The sequence below is a fragment of the Lepisma saccharinum genome, chromosome 2 (assembly GCF_977018435.1).
Source record: "Lepisma saccharinum chromosome 2, izLepSacc3.1, whole genome shotgun sequence".
Classification (NCBI taxonomy): Eukaryota; Metazoa; Arthropoda; class Insecta; order Zygentoma; family Lepismatidae; genus Lepisma; species Lepisma saccharinum.
This window is the reverse complement of record NC_139230.1, coordinates 214,845,381-214,869,775: the sequence shown is the minus strand read 5'-3', so window position 1 is coordinate 214,869,775 and position 24,395 is coordinate 214,845,381. Positions and strand designations below refer to the sequence as shown.

The 24,395-nt window shown below is 38.7% G+C and overlaps 1 protein-coding gene across 1 annotated transcript in view; it reads right to left on the bottom strand.

Annotated features, from left to right (window-relative positions):
• Window positions 1–24,395, bottom strand: part of LOC145984310 (serine/threonine-protein kinase PLK1-like) — a 105,701-nt gene that overhangs the window by 17,076 nt on the left and 64,230 nt on the right. Inside the window, exons 3-6 of the mRNA XM_083117969.1 lie at window positions 18,865–18,981; window positions 16,997–17,208; window positions 14,849–14,944; window positions 9,680–9,955 (exon numbers count right to left, since the gene is read on the bottom strand). Of these exons, the coding sequence (XP_082974095.1) occupies window positions 9,680–9,955; window positions 14,849–14,944; window positions 16,997–17,208; window positions 18,865–18,981 (701 nt within the window). The remainder of the gene's footprint in view (window positions 1–9,679; window positions 9,956–14,848; window positions 14,945–16,996; window positions 17,209–18,864; window positions 18,982–24,395) is intronic.

Below are 24,395 nucleotides of genomic sequence, written 5' to 3'. Positions count from 1 at the left end.
CAAGCCATGGGGGTTGGGGTTTTATTGCTTCGACTGAGGCAAAGTAATAAGCCTTTGTAATGTATAGACTTCCCATCATTCCTCAGTGTTTCCATGCACTTTCCAAGAAACCTCTCCCGCTTTTTACCACATTCTGGACAACTGTTGACTCTCAGCTGTGAAGCAGGGGTTTGGTGGTCCGAGAGTAATTTGTGGTTATATAGTTTCTGTAAACATGAGAGGGTAGAATGCCGGAGTATATGTGATCTCATTTTCATGCATCGAGAGTGAAAAGTTGAGTGTGAAGATGCCACCAATGGAAACAATGGATAAAGGACCGACCACATTCACCAACACATTGAAGTCACTCCCGATAAAGTCGTGGACAATTTTACAAAGAAACATCATCAATGGTTGCATTGCGTCTCCTCTAGTTGTAAGGCAAGTTATGAAAATATTGTGTATGAAGGTATTATTTTTCTACACTATTTATCATCAATTTTCTTCTTCTACTGTGCATTATATTTTTCAAATTTTCTGAAATGTGTCACAAAGTTTTGTGTTCTAACAGTGGTGCTAGTCGCAACATCTCCTATGTGCCTCATGGCACACTGCAATGCACATCGGATAGCTTCACCTTTGGAGAGTTGAGCTAGTTTTTGATAAGGCCAAACTAGAAGTTTATTCATGTGCATCTAGTTTACAAGTTACAAATGAAATGGTATGTAGAGTGGTAAACGTAACCAGGTTCAAAACCTCGTTAAAGTGCCGTATTTGTTCCACCATGCATTTCATCAGTGCATCACCATCACGATTAACCCAGTGGGTACAATAGAATGTAAAATAACATAAATAAAAGGAAAAAGATATGTCTATACATTAAATGACAATCTCATCTCGATTTGACAGAAGTCTGCCTCGTTCTCTGCATTCGGTACCATTCCTATCTGCAGTGATTAAATTTAATATCAAATAATGCCTACACTGTTGAGGATGCATCCGTTGAGAGCTTTTTATTATCTAGGGCTCCTCGCTCGAAACTTTTCTGGTTCAGCCACTGAGTTGCGTGTGATAGAAGGTGCAAGATAAGACTTTTGGGGGGGGAGTGGGTTGCTGCTAACACAGGTCCTGTAATGAAGAATAAGTCACCCTTCACTAAAGGAGAAAGCGATGTATGTAGTAAGAGTTTTTCAATAGTCTCCATGCCCTAGGAAAGTTAGGTTTCAAAATTCCGCCTATCGTTCTGACTGATTTTTCTTCATTTCCACCAACAAATGCGGCAGCTGCTCAGATGTAAAGTTGCACAGACATACAAATATAATTAATGGCAATTTGTATAGCGAGAGTCGCAGTAGCTCAGTCGCTGTCGACCTCCATGGCAGAGTGGTAGGCACAGCTGCAATACCAGGGGTCCCGGGTTTAAACCCTGGCTCGGACATGGATGTTGGTATTCATCTGTCTTGAATGAAAATGAGATTTGAGACTAATTGATATAAGTATGATGTGTGAGAAAGGCTGCCGTTTAGGGATCTTCCTTAAAAAAAAAAGTCATTAGGGTGCTGGACTACCATGCAAGAGACCTGTGTTTGATCCCGGTGGGGGAAAAGAGATTTTCCCACCTGTATGAGAGGCTCCGGCACCCACCCAGCATCGTATAAAGTGGGTACCTCCAGTGGAAACTCTGGGAGGTAAAGGCAGCCAGGGGTATGGTGCTGATCACATCACTCCCACCTTCAGCCAGGATCAAGAAAGTGTGAGGCCCTAACCCCACACCCCCTATTCGCATTTTATGGTGTGGTGCATAACAGGGAGCACTTTACTTCACAATACCTTTTTACAATTTAGATAGCGAATAATAGTTACATAATGTAATCATGAGATGTTGAGAAGCAAATTACCTATCAGGCATTTTTTATTGTCATTTGTCTACTCGTGGAAGCGGAAATCTTAACCTGCTTGTTGAACTCAACTCCTGCAACTTCAAGATGCATTTTCTAATTTTCTTTTCTAATTTGGTTATTTTATGTCGATTTTCTTTCTTCTGGGGCAATTGCAACAATGAGGATGAATGAAGATCTGAATAAATAGGAATAAGGCAACCATGCCTAAGGTCCAAATCTGGGACCTCTGATTTTGTAGCACGTTGTGCTCATTTGACGGCAGCGGAATCCTTTGAAACAACTGTAAAGTGGTCTCAAAGGAACCAACATCAGATAAAAACTTATATTAAGTCCTCTAAAAAACTAAAATTAGTAAATAAAATTAAATTCCACGGTGCAACAGCCCAATGAGATGGTTTTCCATTGGCTTATGCGTGTACAGCACGTTGAGTCCTTTCTGGCTTCCAGACCAGAGTTAGATACCATATTGATTTCAAGTAGCTCCCCATTGTCCTCACGATGCTGGGTCAACCCAGAAATTTTTGATCTCCCACCAGAGATTGAACCTTGGACCTCTAGCATGAAAGACAAGAGTGCAATCATTTGAGCACGTAGGAGCTCTGCTATATTCAGTCAATTTTTCTTTTTCGCGCGATTATCACACCCCTCTTTTATATCTAAACCTAGTCCATCGAAGGTCACCAAGAGACCATCAGAATTTTTTTTTGTCAGCAGATGCAACATCCAAGAATATCCTCTATTTTTCAATATTTTTCAGACAAATTTACAAATATAAGGACTAATGACATATTTCCCTTTGTGACCCAAACTTAACAGAAAAATACATGGATATCTTAAGATATTCTAGAATTGCTTTCGTTATTCTAGATGCTATTAAGTTAGGAGTTCATTATGTATTTAGATTTCCAAACAATGGTCGTGGATTTAGAGTCGATATCATTCTCAAATGTTCTTGTAAAACTGGGTCAAATTTTGCCATAATTTCTACAAAAAAAAAAGTCTTACCCCCACCTACACCAAGGTGCAGGTATGGCATACCATTGCATACCGTAAGGAAAAGAAGCACTGTGTGTGTATATATACGTATATACATACACACACATATATATTGAGTTGAGTTGGTGTTTAAATCCACTTTATGCACAGTAAAGCTAATTTGGACTGGACCTACAGTTTAAAGTTGGATCCAAACCACTATGTGCCTCTACTGGGTATCAAATCGAACCCAGGACCCCTTGATTACAAGGTGATGAAGATACTACTGTGCCTACGATACTACTACTATCGGTGAGGCTACAGAAGGGCCAAAAGGGCAAAATAAAAAGCAAAGAAGGAGAACTCACCAGACAGTGAAAAAATTCGAATTTTCGCAGACTCTACACTGCATCATCAGTGTTAGGAGAAAGACTGAACCAGAAGTTAGAGACCTGGAGAGTTGCCAGGTCTTGATCAAAGAAGATGTAGTAGTAGTGCGTGAATGGAAAAAACACTGTTCTGTCACCAGGCTCACCGAAAACTGTGAGTGGATGAGCGAGGTGGGGTGGTTGGTGGGATGGGTTGGGGAGGGGGGTGGGATGAGGTGGAGAAGTTACTGGGTGGCTTTGTTCAGGCCAGGTAGAGTGGTTGCACTCACGGCCGATATGTAGGCCCTCTCCCATCTTTTGCGAACTGAGGTGTTGGCTGGTTGGGGTAAGAGATGGATGATCACTACCCGGAAGCAGTCCTTGAAAGGGATATTGTGGTGGTTGGTGTGGATGGCGACAGTGAAGTCCAGGTTGTGTGCGGAGGAGCGGTGGTTATTGATGCGGAGGTTGAGGGCAGTTGATGATTTCCCCCAGGTAAAAATCACCACAGATGTTGCAGGTGAGGATGTAGATCAGGTTTGAGATGTGGCAGGTCCCTTTGGGGTGGAGGGTAAATTTGCCAGTGGCCCTGTGCACCTGGAGGGTGTGAGAGGTAATGAGGATAGGGCAGGATTTGCACCTAGGGTGGTTGCATTTATGGGCAGGGAGATGTTGGTTGTGTGCCTGTTGTCTTGGTGGAGGTGTATGCCACCAATCCTCCTGCACTTATCACCTAATATCACCCCCAACCTCAACATAATCAGACACACACTATGTTCCCTCCTTCCCATCCTGCACAGTGATCCTGACGCCAGAAATATCTTCCCTGACAAGCCCAGAGTTGTCTTCAAACGCCCTCCCAAGTTCCAAAACATCCTGGTCCACCACAATTCACCTGCTCACAATCAACTCACCCCCACCCACATATGCAACTGCCCAAGGTGCAAAACCTGCCCCATATTTGTCACCTCCTACACCCTCCAGATGCACACTGCCACCATCAAATTCACCCTCTATCCCAAAGGAACCTGTTACAGCTTTAACCTCATTTATATCCTCAACTGCAATATCTGTGGGAGCTTCTACTTGGGCAAACATCCACAGCCCTGAACCTCTGCATCAACAACCACCCCTCCTCCACCCAAAACCTGGACTTTACTGTTGCCATTCACACCAATCGCCACAATATTGCCTTCAATGAATGCTTCCAGGTAGTGATCGTCCACTCCTTGCCCCAATCCACCAACACTTCAGTATGCAAAAGATGGGAGAGGGCCTACATATCAGCCATGAGTGCAACCACATCCCCTGGCCTGAAGAAGGCCACCCAGTAATGCCCCCCCCCCCCCCACCTTCAGCAACACCCTTCACCCCCCCTATACCTTTCACCTCTCTCAGTTTTCGACAGCCTAGCGAAGGAACAACATGATTTGTTTGTGTGTGACACTGTCTACTTTTTCTTTCTGTACCTGGCAACACTGCAGGCCACGCTATCACACTTTTAATGAAAAAAATTACTCGATATGTCGACAATAGATACTAATTTAGTTAAAAAAAGCAGATTCATATTTTTTTTTAATATAAATAATATGATCAAAATTTTTATATTCTCATATCTCTAAAATTCATTCAATATGTGAAAGAAAATGATCTTCTGTTGTCATTCCCACCTAACATGCTCCATAAACTACAAGAAATTATGTGATAGATTGATTTCAATAAGCATATTTTGCAATTGAACTGCTCACCCTTTTTAGGTCCAAATATTCATTACTAACCATTAAAAAATCTTTAAAATTTCATCCGAAAAATTTTAATAGATTTATTTTTTATTAGAAAATTGCTAGCTCACTTCACAAACCTTTTTTCTACTTCTGAAGCTGTGACACGCTGTCATGAAAGTTTGAAGTTTTCTGCATCTGGTGAGTGTTTCCTTTCTCCTCTTTCACTTATATATATATATATATATATATATATATATATATATATATATATATATATATATATATATATATATATATATATATATATATATATATATATATATATATATATATATATATATATATATATATATATATATATATATATATATATATATATATATATATATATATATATATATATATATATATATATATATATATATATATATATATATATATTATTCCGTCTCCTCTTCGATGTCCACACCTTTGCCAGACACCTCAGATGGCAACACTTCTGGGCAAAAAACCCTTCCCCCCAGACCACAACCAATGAAACCCACTCAAGCCTCCTCCAATTTTGCCCACCATCCTCCCACCCCCCCTGCCCACCAACCACCCCCTGGAAAGATACATCACTGCCATAATCTCTACTATCACTGACAGCTCATTTCTTGACAACCTCCACAACAAACCCAACTTGAATCCCTCTCAAGATAAAGCCCTTCAAGATCTCCGCCAGAACCACCACATCAAAATCCTTCCAGCTGACAAGGGATCCACCACAGTGGTCTTGAACTCTCAAGATTACCTAGCGGAAGCCACTCGCCAGCTAGCTGACTCCTCCACCTACAAAACCACCACGGTCGACCTTTCAGCCACACACCTCAACAGAATCCACGACTTTATCCACACCCGAGGTCCCCCGGAGGGCCTGACAGCCTCCACAATACCCATGCTCATCCCAGACAACCCCCACACCCCCACTTTTTACCTGCTTCCCAAGATCCATAAACCTGGCAACCCTGGCAGACCCATAGTGTCCAGTTACAATTCACCTTCTGAAAGAATCTCAGCCTTTGTAGACTTCCACCTCCAGCCTCTTGTTAAAGCTCTGCCCTCCTACCTCCGGGACACCAGCCACTTCCTTCAGAAAATTAACACTCTCCCACCATTACCTGCCAACACTATCCTTGCCACCATCAATGTTACTTCTCTCTATACCAACATACCTCACTCCCATAGGCCTCTGCTCCATAGAATCCTTCCTTAACAGCAGACCAAAACCCCACAACCCCAGCACTAATTTCCTGACCCATCTAGCTCACCTTGTCCTCACGTGCAACAACTTCACCTTCGAGGACAAGCACTATCTCCAAATCCGGGGCACAGCCATGGGTACCAGAATGGCCCCATCCTATGCCAACCTGTTCATGGGCAAAGTTGAAAAAGAGTTCCTGGAGACCCAATCTCTCAAACCTCTCCTCTGGCTACGTTTCATCGATGACATCTTCATGCTTTGAACACATGGAGAACCTTCCGTGACCACCTTCCTAGACAAACTTAACCACTTCAGCTCCATCAATTTCACCTGGACTCACTCCACCAACCAAATCACCTTCCTGGATGTGGATGTGCACATGAAGGAAGGACATTTGGAAACCTCCATCCACATCAAACCTACCAACCATATGCGATACCTACACTTCTCCAGCTCCCATTCGTTCCACACCAAGAAAGCCATCCCATTCTCCCTGGCCCTCAGAGGTCAACGCCTCAACACCTCAGCCACGTCCCGACAGAACTATAACCTCCGCTTACACCAAGCCTTGACCAACCGTGGATATCCTTCCACCCTGGTCACCAAACAAACAGCCCGAGCTACTTCATACACTCCCACCAAGAAACCTGCCACCAATGCCCCTGCACTTGTCACCCAATATCACCCCCACCTCAACAAAATCAGACACTCTACGTTCCCTCCTTCCCATCCTGCACAGTGATCCTGACACCAGAAATATCTTCCCTGACAAGCCAAGAGTTGTCTTCAATCGCCTCCCAATCTCCAAAACATCCTGGTCCACCACAATCCACCTACTCACAATCAACTCGCACCTGCTCACAAATGCAACTGCCCAAGGTGCAAAACCTGCCCCATATTTGTCACTTCCCGCACCCTCCAGATCCACACTGCCACCGGCAAATTCACCCTCTACCCCAAAGAAACCTGCAACAGCTCTAACCTAATTTATATCCTCACGTGCAACATCTGTGGGAGCTTCTACCTGGGGGAAACATCCACAGCCCTGAACCTCTGCATCAACAACCACCGCTCCTCTACCCAAAACCTGGACTTTGCTGTTGCCATTCACACCAATCACCACAATATTCCTTTTAATGACTGCTTCCAGGTAGCGAGCGTCCACTCCTTGCCCCAATCCACCAACACCTCAATACGTAGAAGATGGGAGAGGGCCTACATATCAACCATGAATGCAACCACACCTCCAGGCCTGAACAAGGCCACCCAGTAACGTTCCTCATCCCCTATCCTCACCACCACCACCTTTTCCCAACCAACCCCCCCCCCCCCCCACCATTCACAGTTTTCGACAAGCCAGGCGGAAGAACCATTTTTTTTAAAAAAAAAAATTGTGGTACTGTCAACACTTCTTTTTTCCTTCGGGACCTGGCAACACTGCACACACACACACACACACACACACAAAAGGTGTCATTTTAATGGTGCCCATGGAAACGTATAGAGGACTTCAAAACAAACAACTTTTCTCAGTAGTAATACAGGCTCTCCGACGACTGTGTTTATCTATGCACCGGATATACATGTAATAGTTTGCAACTGTGAACAGGGCAGTATATTTGCTACTGATTCATCATTAGATTGTTACTGTGGTTGTACGTGTTTTAGCCGTAATGTAACAACGTGAACCTCTGATACTTCAGTTTATTAACACAAGTACCACAAGGCAGCTGGACACAAACCTGTAGATATCAACCTTGCAACGAGATTTGCAAATATTTGACATGTAGCTGGGCGTAAACAGCCACATGTAAGCTGCAAGTCCAATAAAATTTATTGTTTATATTTGGCATGTAGGCTGAGACAAAATCAGATATTGACACTTCATTTTGAATAAGTTTTTTACCATTTCTCTTATCGTTGGTTCACTTCCCCCTTCCCCTGAGATTACTTCTGATCTTCTGGCTGGTAGGCTATGATGTTCGGTCTTCTGGACGAGTTTCTCGCTTTATTTTACAGCTAATAATGTGGTTGGTAGTTTGTCATTTTTCACAAAATTTGTGCATTCCTTGCAACCCTGCCATGCGCGGTTTCGCCGCAGGAAATGTCACAGATAGGATCAAATGTTGTGTTGGGTTACCACCATCCAGGCAGCAAAACTGTCTTTTTTGAACTGCTGTAATGTCAAATCGACGCACCAATGAGAAAAATGTTACCGAGAAAAGTTGTTTGTTTTGACGTCCTCTATACTGTGGTCAGTGGGTGCCATTAAAATGACACCCTGTATATAGGTGTGTAGGTGTCGTGGCCCCCCCAACCGACCAACATAATGACGTCCCTGGAGTACTGGAACCTTTCTTCCCAGAAAAAAAATAAACACTAGCTTTAAGTATTCAAGAGTTCATTTTTCTTTTTGCAACATTATTTTAGAATGATGTTGCAAAAACCTATTAACTATTGCTTATGGCATACTGATATCTAACAATTGTTTATCAAAACCCCTCCATGCCCTCGAAATGTAGGCGTTGGAGGTGGTGTCTAGATTGAGAGTAATAGGACTGTGACTTGAGGGCACTCAGTATGCAATGCCTAGCAATAATTAGTCACCCAGTTCATATTCCAATGGAAGAAGATGAGCATGAATGCTCGTTGCAGCAAGTCAGTGCAGCGCAACTTGCCATTGTCTTTGCATGGTTGGGCTTTTGACTTTTTCTCCAACATGGTAATTTCTGAAGGGTTGTGACTTGCCAGGCCTCTGGACCCAACAAGTCCCGACTTCTTGTGATAATATCTTAAGAACACAGTACAAAATTGAACTGAAGTCCTGGGTTCAATACCCAGTGGAGGCACATTGCACAGTGGTTCAGATTCCACTTTAAACTGTAGGTCCAGTCTCGATTAGCCTATCTGTGCATAAAAGTGGACTTAACACAATTCAATCAATCGATGAACTGAAGGTGAACATCACCACTGCAATCCAGAATATAACTGGAGAAATGCTTGAAAATGCAGCCCGAAACTCAGTGGAGTTCACTTTATTAAATTTATCTAATTTAGACATTAACATGTGTGTAGTTCTAACAGCAGCTTAATACTCAGGAACTTTGAGAAAAGGAAAGAAGTATTGCACAAACAGTTCATACATGTGAAAAATTAAGTGCGATTTGGATTCTAGTGATTATCCATACACAAGGTGGTGATTGGGTTCCAAAACTAGGGGGGCAAGATGCCAAAAGTGGGAGGGGGGACAGGCAAGAACAGTTTACTTTTCCTTGGAAGATAAAGTTTACCATAGTGCTGGGGCAAAAGTGGCAAAAAGTGGAGGGGGGCAACTGCCCTCCTCCCCTTAATCACTGCCACTGGCCATACATACCAAGAGAGACATATTTCTACATAACCCAAGATTTTCTGCACATTGACTTTATGTTACAGATTCAATATTGTTCACATCACTATGATATTCAAAACTATATTACAATACATACATACCGTGTAAGCATTGTTCCAGTTCCATATTTCGGTGGTGTGTAACAACATGTTGGCGATAAAACCTGAGGTGTGAAACCACTAGTGAAAAACGGGTGCTTAGGAATATCAACCAATTTTGGTCTTTTATCTGGTATTGGCTCCAACAACTGACGAATAAGAGAACTGGCTTGTTTGGATAACAAAGGTGGGATACCATAATTGTTAGTAACTATTCTTGCATAAGTTTCTTTCAGTGTTGTAGTTTCAAATGGAGGCTGACCAACAAGCATGGCATACCTAAAATGAAGGAATACAATCAATCTTCATGAAGGTATGCAGACAATACTAGCACAATAGTAAAGGGAAATTTTGAAGCATTTAGGAGACAAATGCAAGTCATTAGGATTTAGCACGGTATAAAAATAGAGCACCATGCAAAAATTTTGTTTACAAAAAACAATATATTAAGTCTGTCTTCATTATACATTTATGAAACTGCAACACAAGTGAAAAATGTATTACCACATGAAGCTCAATAGAACACACACAACACCTGATATACGAGTAAACAACTTTTAAAAAACATTTTACACCAGACTGACGCTAGTTCAAGAAGGTTCAGAACATATTGCAATCAAAATATTCAACCATAATAATCAAAATCATAATCTTTATTCATCCGTTGACTCATTTTTTCATAGGTATGGATTTTGTCCAGACACATGCAAATATAAGGTATGGTATACAAGCAATTACAGTATAAGAACAAAAGATCTTTACATGCTGCACATGTGTCATAAAAAATAAATTGTACATTACATTCACAATATTAAAAACAATGATAAGCATATATACCTGTATGTATATATATGTATATATGATGAAGGAGACAGTAAACACTTACCACACGAAGAGAAATTATTCTATATTTCGCGATCTGAGTCTCATTTTCAAGTTAGAAGGAAAAAGATCGGCGTTACTAGGAGAACCGCCGATCTTTTTCCTTCTAACTTGAAAATGCGACTCAGATCGCGAAATATAGAATAATTTCTCTTCGTGTGGTAAGTGTTTACTGTCTCCTTCATCATTAGTATTTATCCGCCCTTCTGGCACCTTTTCTGATCCTATTCCTGTGTTTTATATATATATATTGTGGAACGATTCAAGGGAGACTCTGTAAAAAAGGTAAAATCTCTCTCCAGACATCAGTGCTCAGTCAAGCGACAATTTACAACACAAGGTAACATTCCACAAATAGCGGAAACACATGACGTCAGGAGAGACAGCATTTTTGGATGCTACCGGGTTCAAACCCGTCATCTGCTGGCAAATTTGGAAGTGCTGACCATGCAGCTAGGAAGTATTTGCCAGCAGCTTAAGAGAGCTAGGCACTAGAATTCGAGAGTTAGTTCCACCTCAGAATTCAGTAAAGCTCAAAGAGAATAACAGCTACCAGGCAAAAACCTATTCACTCTTATCAGGTCTCAAGCCTGGCTCGGGAAACCAAACTGCAGCTTTCACCAAGGCAACCTCTAACACATGCGAGTTGGCCATCTTCAGTACCACGGCTTGTAAGTCGCAGCCGTAGGTCAGACCATCATTCGAATAGCCTTCTCGAGGGCTATCTCTCCAAAACCAGCTTGTGCTTAGTTGCCAGCTACGGGTAAGAAGGCCGTGGGCAGTCAAACTCAGGACTCCATGATCTGTCGCCTGATGGCTGAGAGGTAAGATGTAAATCGTCAACATCCCTTGAAATCATTCCACTCTCTGCCAGAAGCCTGTCAGCGAGATTGTATGGGGACCATAAAACATAACTTAGCTCTACCATCTGACCCCTAAAGCGTTCACAGTCACGATCCCCATAGTTTAAGTAATTGAAACCAGTGAACGCATCAATATAGTATATATAGTACATGCATGACTTTTTACGTGTTTTAGATGGAAAGGGTCTTTTAACTTCAGGGACTGTTAATATGTAACAGAATATTTAGGCAACAACAGTTTTAGGCATAGTTTTTAAATTCCAGTCTAACCCATATCAAACCCACATCCATATTCCTGGTTTTTAAAATATCTTGATGTGGCTATGGAAATTTTTCGTAGTCGAAGTTTTGGACCTGAAGAAGAGAACAGTAGATTCTCGAAACGTAACAAATGTTTTGTAAATAACACTCATAAAATGTAAGTACCACTTTTTTGTGTTTTTTGAATATTTTTACATATTTTAAAAATATGTGTTATACGTGGAGGAACCAAAAAGTAATGCCTCCTCATATAATTTTTTGTACTGTGTAGAGCGATGTTGATGTTTTATTACTGTGTTATATATTAGACCTTGACTAACACTTGTGTACTTTATGTTTCAGATTGACTAAAGGAAGCCATGGATTTGAGGCATAAACAAAGAGCTGTGATTGAGTTCTTGGCAAGAGAGGGTTGCACCCCTATATAAATTTATAGGAGGTTAACAAATGTCTATGGGGACACTATAGTGGATGTGAGCAATGTCAGATGTTGGGTGAAGAGGTTCAACGAAGGAGAGATTGATATTGTAAATAAACCGTGCAGCGGATGTCCATCAACATCACTGACGGAGGACAAGAAACGCTGGGTAGATGAACTGATTCGTGAGGATCGGCACTTCACAGTCAAGGAGTTGGCAGCCGTACTTAACGGGTCTTATGGGTCTGCTCAGGCATTAATCTGTGACTTAGGATACCACAAAGTGTGTGCTAAGTGGGTTCCCAAAGAACTGACCGCAGACATGCGCACTAGGCATGAAAGTGTTGCAAGAGCTCCTGGTCACGTTTGAAGCACATCAGAATGACTTTTTCAAAGATTGGGTCACTGGAGATGAAACATGGGCATATATGTATGACCCAGAGAGTAAAGTGCAATCGATGCAATGGCACCATAGTGGTTCTCCATGTCCCAAAAAATTCAAGTCTGCAAGATCAACGCAGAAAGTAATGACAACAATCTTCTGGGACATGCAGGGTGTTCTTTTCATTGACTTCTTGGAAGGGCGTGGGACAGTCAACAGTGAGTCCTACATCTCAACACTGAAGAAAGTGAAGGAGGCAATCAGGAAGAAGTGACCCCAGAAAGACCTTCATTCCATTCAACTGCATCACGATAATGCATGACCACGCACGTCCTTTGCAACAACACAGGCAATTGCCAAGATGGGCTGGTCGGTGGTGCCATATCCACCATACAGCCCAGATTTGGCACCATCTGACTTTTACCTCTTTGGGCCTCTGAAGGACCACCTCCGTGGAACAAGGTTCAACGATGTGGATGGGGTGAAATCAGCTGTCAAGATATGGTGCAGACAACGAATTCCAGAGTTTTGCCAACATGGATTTGACACTTGGGTTCAACGTTGGCGTACATGCATTGAACTGAACGGTGATTATGTGGAACAGTAGGTATATGCAGAAGAGGCTTCAGGCTTCACTATGATGTATAGTTTATCTTGATTGATGCACTATTAAAGATCTGGGATGGCAGGAGGCATTACTTTTTGATAGCCTGTAGTACGTATACAGTCAATTTTGTTTTTGCGAAAGGCAATTCTGCATGTGGATATGGATGGTATTTTGCATATAAGTCTAACAGCCCTTTTCTGTAGTGTGAACACTCTTTTTGTATATATGTGAGCTGCCCCTTCCCAAGCTGTAATACAGTATTCTAAGAGAGGATAAATAAGACCATAGTACAGGTTCATATTGATTTCCTTAATATTATATTGTGAAAGGATTTTCAATAGATAAAGATTTTTTGTGAGTTTATCACAGATATAGTCAATTTAATATATCATTGATGATCAATCCTAGGAATTTTACATGGTTAGAATACTCTATTTCATTTTCATCTAAGTAAACCATCAAGTTATCAAAGTTCTTCTTTGATCCATCATTGATATTACAGCTTGGGGATCTCTATAATGTTATTATTGTATAAATATGATTATTTATATTAACTTCAATTCCAGCAACTTCAAATACCATTTCATTGCATAATGGTTGAACCGGGGAACCATCTACCAAATGATATAAAAGTAGAAAAGTGCATGACAAGGCTCAAAAACAAATTGAAAACACTACCCAATCAGGAAGATTATAGCATAAGTGAATACTTAGATTGTATTATAGAAACTTTGTAATCAATAACATTGTTTGTCTTGTAATGGAAAAAAAGTGAACACAACTGAATCCTCCAAATCCCAACGTTATGTAGTTTATATGGACTAATAAAATCAAAATTCAGATATTAATTTAGTAAGCGATCTAAATGGGATTACAGTTTCAGAGTTAGAGGTTGATTAGAATACAATACCATAAGATGTAAACAATTTTCTTCACGAAATCAGTAAAGTGAATATAATTTCAGAGAATTTATTGTAAAGCACATTTTGTAAATGTACTTACTTATACTGTTAACAAGCAAATATTTTTCAAGTAATTTTTCATTGGACTATATTTTGTCTCATATATGTTTACATAAAAATTACATGCATCAAGGATATTCAGAACATGATGAAATAGATATGACTTGCAGGAGGTCTTTTTCACATAGTGTTATGAATTCCTTCCACACTTACATTTCTGAATTTTACATTTCTTTTTATTACACATCCAATCTTCATGGTCCCAATAAGACAATGTTTTAATTTTTACCAAATTTTACATTTTACTGTATTTTATGTTATTTGACCTCCGTCCACTGAAAAATGTAAAATCTAGTTCTCACTGTACATGTACGTACAGGGTGATTCGAAAGTTGCCATTTATACAACAAGATGGCAACAGTAAGGTAATTTACACATACATACATAGTTTGTTTATATTTGGTTATTTAACAACATTTTCCTACCTCTTTAGGTTAATGATCATGCAGATGAATGATGATTAGGTAATATAGAGGTTTTGGAACAAGCAAGGAAAGCTCATGCCCTGGCAGAATCTTTGGAAGCTGTGTCTTAAGACAAGCTCTAAAGCAGCACTAAAGTTACAGAGCAATAAGCATAATTATAAACATTGTTCCAATTGACAACTGAAATGCAAGAACATAAAATGTCTAGCAGATCAATTACAAGTAAAGCATTGTTCTACCTTCTAACATCAAAATTGCAATTAACTGCAATTATGAAGAATTAACATATGTGGCGAAAAGAAATATACTTACATGATACATCCAATAGCCCACACATCTGCCTCATAACTGTAACTAAGCTTCTTTAACACCTCTGGAGCAATGTAGTTTGGAGTCCCACAAATAGTCCTGAGGAATTAAAAATTCAATAAGAACATAGATGATAAAATAGAGTACACATTATTTACAAATTTCAAGAAGGTTTCAAGTCTACTTGATCCACATATATGCTAATGAGGACCAGACTTCTAGTTTAATGTGTGATCTGAACCATTAAAATTTACCTCCATTGGAATTGATACTTGGTTTTCTCTGAATACATTCTCTTGCATCATATGCCATTAATGCCTACTTATTTGTTAAAAAAAAAAAAAAAAGAACTACATACTCAATCATAAATACTATATGAACAGAAACAAAGGGGAAAATTTGAGATATGAATCATGACAGCATTTGAAATCACACATAACAAAAAATAAAAATAATTTTAATTACTTCAAACAAGTAATGTAGATGAGAGAGCTTAATTAGGCTATTTTGATCATTACCAGTGACTGTTCTACTCTCAAATATTATTCTCTCACTTAAATGGAAACCTATCTCAAATGTGTAGTTTAATCTTTTGCCTTCATATTACAGGCAAGAATGTAAATTTCCATCACTGTTTTCCATGATTAGTAATGGGGCTTGTAGTAAAGTTGGCTGCTCACTGCTGGTGCTCAAGAGCTATGTTGCCACATTAAGTTCATTCCATCACACTGCAAATATTGCGGCTAAAAAAGTAAAACTCTTCATGTTGGTTATAGTGTCATCTGGAGTTAGTTCCGGCCTTTCAATCTGAAACTAAAAATTTGGGCCCATTTTTTGGGGAATTTCAAATCCCAAACATGGATGTTTAACACTTAGAAAACTAATCTGAAAATATTGTGGTTTTTCCACGTAGACTGGTGTTTTACGCTGTTTTTAAAAAAATCATAGAAAATATGTTTCCAAGTTTGTTATTATTTACCAAACATTTATGAAATGTACAAAATGTCCTCTTTACTTAGATATAACATGTTACAGTTTATGTAGATTTTCTTACATTTATGAATGTTCTTCTGAAACAACTTTTGAAAGAAACCAAAATATGATATTACAATACAAGTTACTTAAAACACATTTTCACTATGTAATATAGAAATACTCAATGAAAAAAAACCTAAACACTTCCTCTTCAGATCTGAAATCATCATTAACATCTAAATCTGAAGCGGAATCCTCTTGAAGGATTTGCACAGTGTGATCTGCATCTAAAATGTTCAATGCCATTGTCAAAACCACATGTGCAATGTAATTCAACACGAGTACAAGTAAAACTCAGCAGTGATGAAAGCAATACACACGTGCCATCTAATCTTTGGAATTTGGAAGAAATGGTTACAATACACATGCACAAGAGATGTGGTGTGAATATAGTGGTCATTAATTTATAATAGGAATGTACACATCCAGAATGTGTTAAATCACTTTTGGGTTCACTAAACTAGGATCATATATGGTAAAAAGGTATTTTGAAAAACTCTGAGATGGACGACAAAAAACAAATTGTTATGCAGCATGTCATGGTATGCACATATAGAGATTCAACACAGGAAAGCTGAGGGTGATGGGAAAAATTATAAGTACATATTACAATTCAGCGTGAAATGTTCTTCTACATATAACCTCTTTCTTGTAAATTTAATTTGTACTGGATCATACTTATGAAGAAATAGGCATGTGGCAATGTATCAAGATATTGCTGCATATGAAAGTGAGTCACTCAAAATGCCTGTATACAAATCACTAGAAATAATGTCGGGAGGCAATCATGAACATATGCCATGTGGTTGCATACATACAGGAGAGAAAATTTCCATTGTGTGTCTCAAAACAGTGCCTCAATAAGCAAAATATTATCTTGAAAAAAGTTGTTCACTTTATGTCCTCGTATGTGATGTGCTATGACAGTTTGTCAATGCCTCTCTCTATCTGTGTGTGCGTGCGTGCGTGCAGAGTGGGCAGCGTGCAATAGACCATACCTTTTCTGTTACTTAAGAGAGAGAATTTTTGTAGTATCATATATTAAAATAAGTGCGGAATCCTAGAGTTTCTTCTTTTTGTATACTCTGTATAATAAATAGAGAAAGAAAGACTTACACTCTCTTATCACCATCTACCCGAGTAGCTAGTCCAAAATCGCCAATTTTAACTGCCATATCCTCACTAAGGAACATATTGCCTGGTTTCAGATCCCTATGAATAATTCTTTGACCATGAACATACTGCACACCTTCAACCAGCTGCTGTAGATAATAACGAACTTCAGGTTCCGAGAGAACCCTTCTGTGCTTCAAAACATGGACTAGAGACTGAAAGGAAAAAAATTCTCATCTATACTTATTCCAAGACCTTTCACATAAGCTAATACAGAGCAAATGTCAAAACACTTTCCTTTTCACTTCAGTACTCAATGACTATTTTGAGCTATAAAAAACAACTTTGGCTTTCCTTCAATGAAAATTACATCTATGTCACTTTGGTCAACTGCCAGTGTGAAAAATGTGAAAATCGTTATTCTTGGTAACTTAGCTTTACAAACCAATTATAGATCTCCAATCACTGTTGCTTTAAACTACATTAACAATAACTAGAACCTTCATTCAATTAGGAAAACAATATTAAATTCCTTCATAGTGTGAAATACAGAAGAATAGACAGAGTTCAGGAGGAGGTTGATCCACTAATGATCACAAATGTCTTTTTTTCTGTTTAAGGCAATTGAGGGATAACACAGTTTTTGCCCAAATATCACTTTATTGTTTGTTGATTGATTTAGAAAAACATAGGATAGTGTACCAGTGACTAAATTACGGGAGATCTCAAGAGAAGCAAATACAAGCATAAATATTTACACAATAAAGCAGTTACATGATGAATCGACTTCAAAATTAAAATATGCAAGAAGATATCATGTGGATTCTATGTGACAAAAGGACTAAGATGGGACTGTTTATTGCTAAATAGCTCCATAAGGTTTTAGAAAATTGGCGAGAAAATTGCAAACACAGATGATTCAAGATACAGAATAGTTCTTACTATAAGGAGATGATCAACAGAATATAAAAAGTTAGAATACAGTACAAGAAAATTTTTGGATGAATATGAAAAATTGGGATTAAAAGTAAACAGCAAGGAAACAAAGTATGCAGGAATTGGAGAAGAGTCAAGAGAATCATCAATATTAGAATATGGAAAAGGACTGAAAGGGTAGAGCACCCATATGGAAATTAAATTCTATTTTGTGGGGCAGCAACACTCCACGCTAAAATGTTTCATAAAGGTGCAAATTTCGGTCATTTTGGCTGTAAATTTACCCTTACACCCTGCTCAGATGGAAAATTCTGGATGAACCTCTCTCTCACACAAAACATTCAGCGATTGCTTTGAGTCAACCTCATGCTCAGATTGGTTAATCAGGACTTGAATTACAGTTTATAGTGGGATCCGAAGCACTGTGTGACGTCCCTCAACCAGGGAATGAATCATGGACCCCTTTACAAGCTGATTTAGCCTCTCCTTATCTTTCTTTCTTTTCTAATGCCAAACTTCTGATCAAAAGAAATTTATATTTGAAGTTTTCTGCAAGAATCTCAAAGTAGAGAAAAAGATAAGAAATAAGAGGAAAGATGCAGCATTCAATAATGGACTTTTTTTTAAATCAACACAGTTTAAATGGTTTGGACATGTAAAGAGTACTAGACTGGACTCCACCAGGAAAGAGGAAAACCAAAAATAACAAGCATGAAAGGTATTCGGAACATAATAAAAGAGAGAGGGGGAGACCACCAATGAATATAGATGAATGACAGCTAAGCTTGGTGAAAGCAAGAGGTGTGTGAATGAACATAGGATTTGTTGAAACTTGTACCATCCGCTAAATAAACAAAACACAAGCTCTTCCTTTCATGGCATTTAAGACTATTATATAACCATATGTACCAAATAAGAAAATGCATTTAACTTACTTTTCTTGAGCAATTCTCTAAAATGATATAAACATTCTCAGCATCCTCAAAACAATGATGAAATCTCACTACATTTTTATGGACAAGATTTCTGTGAACATCTATTTCACGAGCAATCTAAAAGAAAATAATACAACCATTAACTTCCAACATTAAGTAAATATTTGAAATATGTACACAGAGGTCCAATTATTGAATAAAGGGAAAATAAGTTCTCATATTTGTTATATTGCAAATATGAATTTGTATTTATTTAGAAAGAGATAAACTTCTTCCAGAATCCAAACATACCAAAATCCATTACAATAAAATACATACATAAAGTGGCATTCACAAGTAAAACTCTTACCCTGGCTGGGAATCCATTCAATATATGCAGCGAATGAGGCTGACACACACACACAATTACTTGTAAAACTGGTGAAATATAGAGTTGCTTTTACTCAATAAAATCAAAATAGAAGAGAAAATATGTTACATCTCCAAGTCGCTTTAAGTTTTTTTTTTAATGGAAGGTAGGTGACCCAAATATGGCCCAGTCACTCTATCTACAGTGTTTACTGTGAAATTCATCAGATGGCACTACACACTAAACCCTCAAGTGTAAGTGAGCATGCACAGACTAGTTGGATCAGAGTTGCAGAGTCGGCACAATGGCCAGTGGAAATCAGGTCACAAACATAAGAGCCATTATTTTCACAAGGCAAGTGACTATTCATATCATTATCTCTTATTCATATTAAAACTGATGTAATACGTGAATATCATAGTACTGTTAGTCTACTTTCAAGTTTCAACACACAATCAGGTCATTATCATATCTCATCATATTGGTGGCCTGTGTGGGTAGAAACAATAAAAGTCAGGAGAGCCAAAAGTGGCAATATTGAGGAATAGGCATGCTATATTGCCTGAAATGTGAAATCTGAGTGTATATGTCAAGTTGTTATTACATTTCATCTGTTAGTGAAAAGTAACATAGTTAATTTTGCAATTATACATTGTTCCAGATGTGCCCGACAGGGGGGACTCATGACACACCTGCATCATGGGAATTTGGGGGGGGACAAAATTTTATAGTTTAGCTCCCAATTCTATAGATCATCGCACAAAAATGAGGGGGAGATCGTTTAGTTTGATTGACTTGTTATTGATTTTAAGTTATGGTTATTATGTACATTTTTCTACCTACCTGTGGGTGACAGCGGCAATGCGGTTGAAATGAAACACCACCTCTTATGCCTTTAGAATTGGTTTGGAAGGAGGGGATGTGCTGTTCGCATTAATACAAGGTTAGTCAAGCAGAAAAACTGTTAAGAATTAGGTAGAGTACACTAACAATGGCAGTGAGGCTGAGCAGCTTGTACGTTTTATGTCATCAAACATGAAAGTGAGCTGTGCTGCTTCTTTCTTTAGTCTTTTAATTTCAACTGCAATGAAAGGTTTCAAATGTCGTGCACCTTTCAATTGTTGGCATCTAGGCTAGTGGTAAACAATGTCGGGTGTTTTCTTTGTGTTAGTTCCGAGAGGGCTCTGAACTTCCGACACGCGAACTTCAGTTTTAGTGTTGGATGATTTTAGGCACGATTTGTTACACTTGTATGTGTTCCTGTTCTATGAATGACTGGATAATTGTAAAATGCTGTCAGTTCTTGTTGTCTAAAACTTACTTTTGTTGACTATGTAAATTGAAAAGGGACAGTCATGCCAAAATATCTTACAAGGCAGTTCAAATACAGGTGTATGGAGTACATGCGTAATACCATTCATCACCAGGATAAGTGGAAGAAACACTGAGCTTATACATGTACATAAAACTAAAAACAATCTTTACATAACATACAAAATTGTGGAAGTTAAGTTTGGAAGTGGACCTTGGCAAAATCACACCAATGATGAAAGTGCTTCAGTTCAGGTTCAGGACCAGGTGAACAAAATCAGCCTAATGAGATGAGCCACGAGAAACAGGGACGGCGAGAGGGGTGGGCACGGGTGGGCAAGCGCCCACCCAAAAATTCCTGTGCCCACCCGATTGCCCACCCAATCAAATTCAATAAGTACATATACTTGGAGATATATGAATGATTTGATAAATAAGCGTATTCTGGTGTTCATAACATGTATATTTTACTTGTGAATATTATCTATGTTAGAAATGTTCACATATTATCAACAGATAAAAAGCTAATTTTGTCATTAGAAAGTTGAAGTATTTACTAGAACTATGGAAACAAAAACTGTAATCAAATAAATACTTCCATGATTAAAAGAAGCTAGTAGGTTTAGGAGGCTCAAAATTATGCAGGGTATGATCAAGATTAGATGAGAATTTAGGTTGAACTTTAGGATTGTAGCTCCGGGCCTCCACATACGTATATAAATCCCGGCCTGGGTATGGTTAAAATAATGTCCAAATAAACAAATAAAAACTTCATCCTAGCGTTACTTCCTCCGGCAAAACAATACATTATTTCCACTTTTTAATTATTATTGTAATAATAATTTAATCAAGAAGACTTAGATCGGCAGGCCATGTGACACGAATGGCAGAGGAAAGAATAGTATACAGGATTCTTGTTGGGAAACCTGATGGTAAGAGTCCAGTAGGAAGGCCAAGACGAGGATGGAGGGATAACGTTGAGACGGACCTAAAAGAAATCGGCAAGGATGGGAAAGATTAAATTGATCTTGCCTCGAATAGAAACAGATGGAAGGCTTCCGTTGCTGCAGCCATAATATGCTATAGAGTATAATATAGTTTTAATTAGCTCTGCATTGAAATTCCAGACATATCCCGTTTTTATTTCATTACAATTTTTATATACCTCTTATCTCCAAATATCAATATGATATGCGAAATATCAACTTTATTTTCATTCTACTAATAAGAAGGAATCACATAATCACTACAATACTGAAGTGAATAAATTTTAATAAACCAGTTATGGATGGAAAAAGCTACAGAATTATTCAATTGCTAATGAATGGCTTATCCTATTTAGAAATCGTCGTCCCACACATACATTTTGCCACAATCAACCGAAAATATCAACAGAATCTGTAGATGCAGCTGAAGTAAAGAAAAAAAGTTATGTCACGAAGTATCCAGAAGACGATTTTGTTAGTTAGTTTTTAAGCCTACTTTTATGCTCAGATAGGCTAATCGGGACTAAACCTACAGTTTAACGTGTAGTCCGAACCAGTGTTATGCCATTGGGGGAAAATATAAAGAATGAACACCAAACGTGGCATTTTATCACCACACTTCATACACTTTTGATTACACAAATATTTGTATCCCATATGAAAAATGCATGTTACTTCTCTCTTCATAAACTTTTGTCTTCTCGTTTTATATCTAAGAAACTAAAAGTTAAAATATACAAAACAGTAATTTTGCCTGTAGTATTATATGGATGTGAAACTTGGTCCTTTACATTGAAAGAGGAACATAAATTGAGAGTATTTGAAAATAAGATTCTTAGGAAAATATTTGGACCTAAAAGGGATGAGGAGACAGGTGAGTGGAGTAGGTTACATAATTTAGAACTACATAATTTGTATTCATGTCCAGATATTATTAGAATGATTAAATCAAGAAGACTTAGGTGGGCAGGCCATGTGGCACGAATGGGAGAGGAAAGAGGAGTTTACGGGATTCTTGTTGGGAAACCTGATGGTAAGAGACCTGTAGGAAGGCCAAGACGAAGATGGAGGGACAACGTTGAGATGGACCTAAGGGAAATCGGTAGGGATGGAAAAGAGTATATAGATCTTGCTCAAGATAGGGAAAGATGGAAGGCCTGTGTTGCTGCAGCCATGAACCTTCGGGTTTAAGAAGGCTAGAGAGTTAGTTAGTTAGTTAGCATATGAAAAATGCACAATATTCAATAATAGTGACTACAGTACATACCTCTGCCTTAAAAAAGTTGGAGTCGGCGATTCTTCATGTTGTTGAACCTGTGAAGCAGTCTCGACATATCTATGTTCGATGCTCGTTTCTTCTCAAATGCCAGAAAAACAAGATTTGCCAGGCGCTTGCTGCACATTGACAGTCTCTGAGGGCTATTGATGTGGGTTAACACAGAGAAAGTGGATTCACACAACGCTGTACTGCATGCAAAAGTTCTTATGCCAGCAAGTAGAGCATAAGTGTCTTCGTAGGCCATTCTAGTTTTGTACAGTTCTTTAAAAGTATCAGGGGAATCCAGTTTCTTGAGATATGCATTGGCAACAGTTAGTTCCTCTTTTGACGGAATGGTGATTCCAAAGGCTGATAAATATTCAATGTTGCTAAATTGAAGGGACTCAGTCGATGATATAGCCTCCAATAAGTCGTCGTTATTGGTAAAACGTCTATTTATTTCTGTTAGCACAAGATCTAAACATTCGTAGAATATTTGTGTGAGAGATGTGAGCTTTTCCTCTCCTAGGACGTCAGTGATAACGAAGTCTTGCAACTGTGTATTTCGTTTTCTCTTTCTTGTGGGGTGCTCAACAATATCTTCATGAATTCCATCCTCTTCTAGCAGTACATTACTTTCTTGCAGAATGCCTTCGTACACATCTTCCTGACGCATGCTCCTTAATGTTTCTGTGGCAGCTTCAATCATCTTTCTACCAGCATCCAAATGAACATTACGTGCTTGAAGCATTTTATCAACTGGGCTTAATATTTCAAGGATCTTTTTCATGAACACTAAGCAAAACCGAAACTGAGGTTTGCTAATGACTACAAGCAAACCAACACTTGCTGCTACGTCATCCCCGTTAAAATTTCCATTTTTCACCAACTGCAAAACATGAATTATATCTCTGTAGTTTTCAAATATTGTTCTCGCCATTTTTAAATGTCCTGACCAACGTTGTTCTAAAAGTCGCGAAAGACTTCTCCCCTCGTATAAAATGGCAACTTTTCCCTTTTTTAGAAAATTGTGCAACATGGAACTCTGTTCGAAAAAGTGTTTAATTGGAGAAATTTCATCCACACATTTAACAATTACCAGATGTAACCGATGGTTAAAACAATGAACGTAAGGAATTAGACGCCCAAGCCGTTGCTGGATTAAAGCTTGCACACCACCTTTCTTCCCACTCATAACTGAAGCCCCGTCAAAACACTGGCTGAGCAATTTCGCACTATCCAAACCATATTTCTGCAAAATATTTAGTGTCAGATCTGCAAAAGACTCTGCATCAAAAGCTGACAGTGTTTCTATGCACAGAATTGATTCCATGACTGTCCCATTCTTTACATAGCGGATTCCTATGGCTACGTTTTCTCTGTTGTTTTTATCTCGTGTACCGTCTTCAAGCAAAGTATACAAAGGAACATCTGCACTATTAATGTCACTAACAATGTTTTCACGTACGATGTCAGCCGTTATTTCAATAATGTCATTTTGAATTTCAGGGGACAAGTAAGATGCGTTTTTAGGCACCTGCTTAAAACAGTCTGCCAGTTTCTCATCTTTTCGAAGCGTGAACTCGAAAAGATTTCGAAACAGGCTTTGTTCCTCATGTTCTTCTAA